This window comes from Bidens hawaiensis, unplaced genomic scaffold (genome assembly GCF_021521415.1).
Source record: "Bidens hawaiensis isolate Kalapana, Puna unplaced genomic scaffold, B.hawaiensis_p1.1 tig00007365_1, whole genome shotgun sequence".
In the NCBI taxonomy this organism is placed as follows: domain Eukaryota; kingdom Viridiplantae; phylum Streptophyta; class Magnoliopsida; order Asterales; family Asteraceae; genus Bidens; species Bidens hawaiensis.
The window spans coordinates 15,044-25,079 of NW_027491508.1; the positions used below are offsets into that span (position 1 = coordinate 15,044).

The following is a 10,036-nucleotide window of genomic DNA, read 5'->3' on the forward strand; positions in this document are numbered from 1 at the left end:
CTTTTTCGGCCGTATGGTTCTTTTACCCCCAAAATCAGCCAGCTCACCCCAGAATTCCTTTTGAATAAATTGTCGGCCTCCTCTTAAATAATAATGATCCCTCTTTTAATTCATTTTTTATGTCGGTTCAATATCCACAGCCCATCATATATCTTGGCTCAATAGACATAGAGATATCTTTGTTGTCAAATTCCACTTATCTGCTTACGCGACAATCGTGAATATCCTACTTACCAACATATGAATTAGTGATCACATATAACAATTAATAATTCATTTAGAGTCAATGTCTTTTAAATCTACGTATTACATTCAGAGAATATAATTTCTAATTTAGCCACTTTATTTAACACTCATTTATGTATGATCACTAGTAAAATAAAATAATTTAAGTTAAAAGAAAGATCATGTATAGAAAACAGTGATTACGAGTAAATGAACTAAACGAGTCAGTAATAATTGTTGTTGAGTTGGCCCGACCCTTCATTACTTATTTTTCATGGACAAAACGTTATACCCACAAAAGATTTCCGTTTACCCATTTATCAAATTGTCCTTTCATTCACAAGGCTGAGCCTACTGACACATCCCAAATTAAGTGTGTTTTCTTTTATATTATCTCATATTATTAGTAGTTTGAAAAACCAATTTTTGATTTTTCTATCATCTTCCACTTTAACGCAAAAAACTATATTCAATGGACATTTTTAAAACACTTTTTTTATTTTTTTTATTTTTATATTTTAAAGTTAAATTTAAAAACTACCACTCAAATATCATATCCCCACACTTAAATTTTTCTTTGTCCTCAATGCAAGGATTAGGACGACTTAAGGGGGTGTTTGGGATTCCTTATTTTCACCAACTTATAACTTATAAACTTTTTGAAAAGTTAATAAGGTGTATAAGGTGTTTGGCAAACCATAAGGGCTTATGGATTTTAGCTTATGGTGAAGGCAAAATAGAGGGGTTTTGAAAAGTTAGGAATATATAACATATTAACTTAATGAGTTTGATTTACCTATTCACTCCTCTCACCCTTAAACCCTATTACACTGTTGTTTTTAAAAGTGTCCCTTTTGGTCTGTTGGGACTTATATTTTAGACCGATGCATCAAATTAGTTTGTGGGTGAAAAATATATTATTTTGGTCTCAACCAAGGGTGGATGGCTTGAAGAGCAAGTCATGCTAGACTAGTATAAATAGATGTTTTTATTCATTTGTCTAGTATGAGTGTGTGTATTGTGTATGTGTGAGATTTAGGGTTTTATCCCTTTGAGAGAGTCTCCGCCTCCAAGAAGAGCTCTCCTGGTGGCGGCTGATATTTCTTAATCGATTGTATGTATGAATGTATGTATGTATGAATGGTTCATCTTTATGAGAATCATTCGACTAATATTATCATACTACCATTTCTATCTTGTTTGTGTTTTGATTACAATTGTTCATCCTATTATTGATTGTTAATCAAATCAGACTCTCTCCCAATACACCTCATCCGTCCAGACATCTTTCAAGAGTGAATACGAGTTAGATTCGATCCTAACCCTAGACCCGAGCTCCACACCGTTGTTTAATAATGATTATTCACGCTTCAGCACCGGGGCTCGGACTTGTCATGGTCATTTTGGTTTTCCCAAACACATAAGCTACTCCAAACATTCTTTTAAAAACTTCTTTTCAAAATTTCATAAGTTTATAAGTCCTTTTAATCAAAAGTCCTTTTGCGCTAAAATAATCAATCCCAAACACACCCTAAAATAAAAATGAAGTCGGACTACAAAAAATTAAAAACCTAAAAATAAAAATAAAAACAAAATAAAAAGTTAATAAACTAGATAATGGAAAAGACATAGCTTGTAAAATGCGCATAAAATATGATACTAAAGTCTTCTACCATGAATGCCCTCCAACTACGAACGTGCCCAGCAAATAGTATCTCCTTCTCTCACACACGAACATAAGCGGCAAAAATTCAACAAACAATATCTAGAAATATATCTTATTAAATAAACCAATTTGATAGACATTATGCATTCAAAGTATTTCACTAACCCACAAATATATAAAACATGAAAAATAAGGAGCAAATAATAACTAAAAAGTATACAGCTCAACTGCTCCATCCCCACACTTGTCTTTTTCAATATACTCTTCCTTGGGGATCCTCTCTCTAGGTCACTCAATCTTTCTTCAAATCGGAAAAACTTAAAAACACAAAAACAAATAAGAACTACAAAAAACTATGTTAGTGACTTGATTAAATATACAAATTCTGTGAAACTTCCCCACACTTGAACTTAATCAGGAGGTTTATCCTTGATCTGGACCCTATCTAACCCGTTTAGTTCCACCCGGAATTTATCAAACAGTAATATATCAATTATGGAACCGCAAAATATTAAATTAGAATTAAAAATGAGTAACTGGTCTGACCACCTATATTTACACTTAACTGGCAAGCGCCGAATGTGTTGTAAGTATCGAGAAGACTGGTCATGTTTGACATGCAAAGGCTTTTTCATTCCTGTATACCATCTCCTAAAATTTACGTAAGTTCGGTTCTCAGGTAGTTTCTCATTCTTGACATTCTCCCATGGTGCTGATTCCGGTTTAAAATTCAAAACACATACTTTGGGGCTGGCAGTGGTGTGCATCCTTTAACACCACATCATCATCTACAACGTCCTCTACAAGTAGGGCCTCGAAATACGCAGTGTCCCCATAAACATCCAATGTACACCCCTTGTCATACTCCAACAATCCATCCAACTCCAGATCAAGGAATTCATCTTCCTTACTCAATTCATTCACAACCACGTCCTCAGAACCAAACATCAGCTCGAGTGACTCTCCCAAATCTACATCTTCCTCAATCACGGGTTTCACCACATATGATTTAAAATACGCAAGTTGCTCTTTTTCGTCTATTTCATCATCGGAGCCACTGTAAACACCTGCAAAATCAACAACGCATACCTGTGTGGCCTTAGGTGGGACTTTATTAGCCACTCGTGTCTCCGTATCTGGGATATTCTCCTCTGAATCATCTATATATTCCATGATTGGCTCTTTCCCTTCTTTTGGAAACATCGGGAACAACTCGCCCAACCTATTCATGTATCCTAAATAGTTTCCTTCCGCATCATACTTATAACCAGGTGTCGGTTGTTCCTCCAGCTGCACACTCTTCTCTTTGGTTTCTCAAATGAATTCACCATCTGACTCGTACACGCATTGGGAAATCTGCTTTGACCCTTCTTCCACCTTTGTCATTATTCCGGAGATTTCCTTAACTGAATCTTGGAGACCTGCAAAAACAGATAGTTGATTTCTTAGTATAGCATCATGTTCAGCTAATGTTTGTTGGTATTGGGCATCCTTCTCCAATGATTGGGTCAACAAATCCTCGATCTTATTCAAATACGCCTTAGCACCCCTGTTGGGGTTGCTCTCAGAATGTTGACCATAATCTTGCCCTTGTTTGTATTGATATCCCCGATCCGGTTCGTTATAAAAATATGACTGGGACCCCTATGAAAGATAAGACTGTTTCTGCACATAGGGGTTAGTACGATTATATGGACATGCACGAGTCATATGAAAACCACCGCATCTATAACAAATAAAGCTAGAACCCTTGTATGGACAATCATGGGGTAAATGAGGATCACCACACGTATCACAATTAAGGTTACTATTGTATAGACATTTAATGGTAAAGCGAGGTCCATTACAAATTTCACACATAATTACAAGAATCTATACAAGAAAAAGACATGGATAATTAGACACCTATGACTCAAAGAAAAAAATAAACACGTAAAAATCTAATTAACTAAAACCCTAAAAACACAAAAGCAAAAACACAATAGCACGTATATAGCAAGTAAGTACAATCAGAGTTAATAACGCAATCGCCAAGAGTCCCCGGCAACGGCGCCCAAAACTTGATGTGCTTAAAGTAGTCTAATAATTATTAACTAAATTACTCTAATCTAGACACTAAATAATACTCTAGACTCTCTAAAACTCGACTAAACTACTAACCTGCAAGTGAACCGATCGACTCTAGTAAAGCTAAACAAGTCCGGATATCGAACCCACGAGACTCTTTAAATTATGTAAATTAACTAATTAGACTCGACTAACTGACACGACTATTTAATTATTATTATTATTATTATTAAAGGGGATTTTTACTGAAAAACTAAATTTAAACTAATTAAGAAAATAAATACATAAACAAAATACAATTTTAATTAATTTTAATCAGATGACGATGAAAAACCGCCTAGGCTAGAATCCCCAAAGTTTTAGTTATCAATTACTAGGAAAATGCTTGTTATGGAACTGGGATTATAAAATAATCACTTAAAAAAACCCGAACAGGACCCCTGACCCTTCTCAATAATACACATACGGATTTCTATTAAGTTTTTAAAAACACCAATTTTAATATTAAACTTCCTTACGGTTATCTAATTAATTATGATATAGTACCTTTATAATGAAATCATACCTTACAACGCGAAAATCAAAGGTAATTTGACGAACTTAATTGACTCGCTAGACAATATTAATTAATCAGACCTAGACGGACTCCTTACGAAGAACTAAATCAAGCAATCTGAATCAACAAAGATCTAGCAATAACCTATCACCTTATAGCTTTCTAGGTTAGCAGCACATTTTTATTCGTTTGAATAATAATATTTTTTATATGATCTTATTCGAATTCAATCATAAACTAGTCAAAAATACATAGTAGATGACCTAACAAAATCCTATCATATGAAACAATCACCAAGAATTTTGTGGAATAATAAAACTAGAACAACCAAAACCAAGTACACATGCGCATTAATCAAATAAACCAAAACAATTTATTGAATCATAAAACCTTAACGAAAAGCAAATTCCAAATAAAATAAAACTTCAAACAATGGTTCATCACAAGCGTAGGCAGTCTAATAAGTTTAGCCTAGCATCTTAAAATCAAAGTAACTAAAATTATTAAGTTCAACAACCAACCTCATAAGTAGAATAATAAATTCAAACCGAATATTGATGATGCTTGGTTGAATAGGTGTTAAACCCAAATGATCTCGACTCGAACCAAAGGCTTTCTCTCTTTATAATATTCTTCTTGCGGCTGTGTGTTTCTCTCTTTCACGTGGCCTTCTTGGCTCCTACTCTTTTTCGGTCGTAGGGTTCTTTTACCCCAAAATCAGACGGCTCACCCCAGAATTCCTTTTGAATAAATTGTCGACCTCCTCCTAAATAATAATGATCCCTCTTTTAATTCATTTTTTATGTTGGTTCTATATCAACAACCCACCATATATCTTGGTCCAATAGACATAGAGATATATTTGTTGTCAAATTCCACTTATCTGCTTACGCGAATATCCTATTTACCAACATATGAATTAGTGATCACATATAACAATTAATAATTCATTTAGATTCAATGTCTTTTAAATCTATGTATTACATTCAGAGGATATAATTTCTAATTTAGTTACTTTATTTAACACTCATTTATGTATAATCACTAGTAAAATAAAACAATTTAAGTTAAAAGAAAGATCATGTATAGAAAACATTGATTACGAGTAAATGAACTAAACCAGTCAATAATAATTGTTGTTGAGTTGATTTATTAGTTGTAGCTCGTTATCTCAAGTTTAGTAAAAGTGTCAAATTTTAGCCCATTATCTCTTAAAACCTTAAAAACTAATACATGAACCAAATAATAATAAGATTTAATAGAAATCTGGCTCAAGTATGCTTAAACGTGTAAGAAGTATTTATATAATAATATGTATAATTTAGGCTTCCATCACAAAGTATGTGCAACATGTGAAGTCATCAATTATACAATGTTGTCACTGGTTCACACCTTCACAACCACTTAACAAAACCCATGAAGTAACTTTAAGGTGGGGAATTTCCCTTATGTTGATCATATCTCAAACTATCAATGAAATTAACCAAAGAATACTTTCATACTACACTCCGGAGCATTGCTTGATGTGTCATTTGAAATCGATACGGTAGCGGTATTTTCTGAATTTGACTTAGGTATCGGTACCGAACCGAACCGAACATATTTGGTACTGATACCAAGATTTTGGGAAAATCGAGATCACGTGATTTTCGGTACCGGTCGGAACCGAGCTCATCCCTGGTTAAATAAAACTGAATATGAAACAGGTTTCGTAACTATAAGGAAGCATAAAGATTGACTTTCCAAAAACCACTAATCTTACCAAAAAAAAATTTAAATATATTCCTTTTCATCAAAAAAAATGAGAAGGTTCTATTTTGTTGCCAACTCATCCCTAGCTCATCTCTAACATTTTTTTATTTTTATATAACAATATAATATTCATATTAAAGGTAAAAAATCGTTTGTTATTATGGTAAAAAAAAGTCGTATGAAAAAATTATGGACGTTTTAAAATGATAGTGGATTGACATGTGTCTTGCATGCGTAGAGAAAAAATCATCATAAGTGGGTTATTACCTTCATGCCCTTCTCATGAATTTTTTTTCGTAAATTAATCTTCACCGTCCAAATTTAAGATCAATGGATTAGATTTCTTCTCACGCTTCTCATTTTTGTTATACTTTGTATTTTAACTTTACCTTTAAAACATAACCCATACAATGAACATAAATACGTAGAGTAGGGGTGCACAAATCTGGTATTAGAAAAAACTCAGGTTCGGATATAATCGGATATTACAATACACAGGCACGCACAAACACTAATATCCAGGTATTCAAAAAAAATCCAGTTCGGCTACGCAAAAAACCCGGTTTGAGTATGCAAAAAACCAGGGTTTAGGGTATAACTAGAATTGGGTTTCGGGTATAATTAGAACCGGGTTTCAAGTATTATCGTGTTTAGATCGGGAACTGGTTCGGGTTCGGCTTTCAGCATTGAAAGTTATACCCTATCCATACCCTATTGGTATGGTTGGGTTCGGGTATTAAAATCCATGGTTTAAAAAAAACCGGTTCCGGGTTTTTTTCGGGTCCATTGGGTTCGGATTTTTTGTGCACCTCTAACGTAGAACGCACAAACCAGTTTTGGGACAAATGAGCCGAATTGCTTTGATTTGTATGGTTCGGTTCATTTCAACAGTTCATAAAGCATACACCTCTCAAACATCAAATCAAGAACTTCAATCATGTCTTTACCACCAAAACAACAAAACCAAGATCCAAACATACAAATTAAAACCATTATCCAAAACAAGTCCATCATCATCAGCAGATCATAAACTAGAATCAAGCCTTAGGCTTCAGCAGCCGGCTGAGTCACACCATACTTGATCAACATCTTACTCAAAGCATCAGGCGAACAAACCTCGTACTTAACCTTCCCAGAACTTGACAAAAAGATCTCAGCCAATTCAAGCTTATCAGAACTCAAACTAGTACTATCCATTGTCTTACTAAGCACCTTAAGCGCCAGCTGGACCGCCTCTTCCCGACAAATATCATCCTTATAATCCTGCTTCAACATCGACTGCGCTGCCTGATTGTTAGCCCCGACCGCTGCAGCCTTCCACCCGCCATAGTTCCCACTCGGGTCACTCATATAAAGCTGAAACCCATAATTCTTATCCCACCCCGCAAACAAAAACGAGACCCCGAAAGGTCGTAGCCCACCGAACTGCGTGTAGCCTTGCTTGGTGTCACAAAGTGATTGGACCAGTTGTTCAACCGGCATCGGCTCTTGGTACGAAAACGTGTAACGTTGGGCTTGAACACGGGCCGTGTTGACTAGTATGTTGGCGTCCGACATTATCCCGGCTACCGCACACGCCACATGGTCGTCGATTTTGTACATTTTTTCGGTGGAGGTTGAGGTTTGGAGGAGTTTTGATGTAACTTTTTTCTCACCAACTAGAACCACGCCGTCTTTTGAGAGGATCCCAATCGCGGACCCTGCATTGCCGATTGCTTCCATCGCGTATTCAACTTGGTAGAGTCGGCCTTCCGGGGAGAATATCGTTGTTCGGCTGTCATACCTTCTCGACATCTGTTTTTTTAAGATTTTATAAAAACAGAATGTGTTATAAAGTATATAAGGTTTTGTCATAACATCTTCACATATATGAATTCATTTATATTTCCTAAAATCTAAACTGGCATAGTTGTTTGAACTTTAAAGCATTCTATTAACAGAAAGGTAACGACTATAAGAGATAATACTATATTCAACATGTCCGAAAATATAATTACCAGGTAATTTTGTTGTTTGTATAATCTGCAGACTGCAGGTATATATGAGTTTTAAGAAGCATTTTAGAAGCAAATAGACGTACAAAGTCATCGTTAAATTCATCTTAACTAAGAATGTTGTAGTGACAGCCTGACTGGATTATTTTTAGATTCAGAAGTCAATTCATACGATAGAATTTAAGAATCAAGACCAATCTTGCAAGAAATCAAAGTCCAAAAACCTAAATAGAGGTCAATAAAACTGTCCTTGAAGATCGTATGACATCTTACCGAAAATTAATTACAAACATCGTTTATTCCAAGAACAGTATACTTTGTTTTAATAATATTATACTATTATTTAGAAAGTATAGTGCATCAAAATTAGTCTTTGAATTCACGTTGTTTTGATTTATAATGCAATCTCTTCATGGGTATCAGCGAAAGTTATTCATTGAATTTAGAAGATAATTACACTTTGGATTATAAACTAAAGACAAAAATGTCTGATACATTTGAATCCAAAATGTCTAGCAAGAAATGAAAACAAGGAAACATGAGTCACAAAACACGACACATAAAATGGATAACCAACCCATGAAAACTAATTTCCAAGTTCCATCTTATTCACACCTGCACATATAACTAACTAGCTATCACTGAATCATAAACTCAAAAAGTTCACTGAGCATTAGTAGAGTCACATATAAAACATTCTAATAGCATCTTCAAATATATGAATTCTTCTTGTATAATTCCAACCATCACTTGATAAAAGTAAGTCACCACTCAGTGAACAAGTTTAATATCTAAACTTGAATAGTTGTTTGAACTTCGAAGCATTCTTTTAACAGAAAGATGGAGATAAAACTACATTCAACATTCCCTAAAAACAACTACCAGCTCATTTTCTTATTTTACTGTTAGTACGTCTCTCTCAACGGCACGCCGTTCCCAGCATAAATCAATCTTAACCAAGAATCTTTCAATAAGTAAATTATTTTTTAGGTTAAAAGCTAATACAACTTTATAACCAAAACCAATATTACAAGCAATCAAACTCGAAATTGTATTGTATTGTATGTATGACATGTTACCCTAAATCCTAATTATATTCACCAAACGCTATTAAACTACATACATACATACATACATACAACATAAAATCAGAATTCAAATCAAATATATTAACCTAACAATGATTCGAGTGAACATATATTTGACCTAACTCCTAAATCTACGAACAAATTGAACATAAAATTTTAATTAATTGGAGGAATGAGATTGAGGCTGACCTTTATCTGATTGAAGAATGAAAATTATGAGCGCAGTGGTGAGGTTTATACTCTCGCTCGGTACGGAGTTTTATTGTGCCCCAAGATTCTTTTTATTTTCATCATTTTTTTTTTCATCTGGGTTCTAAATTTTTTTTTTTTTTTTTGAACTTAAATTCAGCTTTTTTATTTTTATATTTCATAGAAACATCCAAACGATTTACAATGAAGTGGCAAGTAAGCGGGCAACAAGCTGCGCCGCAATCCCCTTTTGGATAGCAAACCCAATCCGACTAAAAACAAAGTTTTGATTCTTATGGGCTGATACGTTACTATACACAACTTTATGAACCCTATTCAAAAGGTCCACGGCATCCGGAGCTAAGAAATCAAAAGTGTCAAAGGCGAAGGGGATAAACACGTGTTGATTCTCCAAACAAGCTCTCTCGTGTTTAGCAACCTTGTCCAATGCCGCCTTCAATGCTGTCTGGCCTGCTACAAATCCAATGTCCCTAATCCC

General features: G+C 34.5%; 1 protein-coding gene across 1 annotated transcript; it reads right to left on the reverse strand.

Annotated features, from left to right (window-relative positions):
* Positions 1 to 7,179: 7,179 nt before the first annotated feature.
* On the reverse strand, positions 7,180 to 9,632 carry LOC143634977 (proteasome subunit alpha type-4-like). Its single transcript, XM_077102910.1, has 2 exons — positions 9,538 to 9,632; positions 7,180 to 8,060 (listed from the first exon to the last, which is right to left on the reverse strand). The coding sequence occupies exon 2, from the start codon at positions 8,058 to 8,060 to the stop codon at positions 7,311 to 7,313; it is 750 nt and encodes a 249-aa protein (XP_076959025.1). The 5' UTR covers positions 9,538 to 9,632; the 3' UTR covers positions 7,180 to 7,310.
* Positions 9,633 to 10,036: the final 404 nt, after the last annotated feature.

What these genes read in the sequence shown, in the direction of transcription:
- LOC143634977 (XM_077102910.1), bottom strand. Translation starts at nt 8,060, where the DNA reads ATGTCGAGAAGGTATGACAGCCGAACAACGATATTCTCCCCGGAAGGC.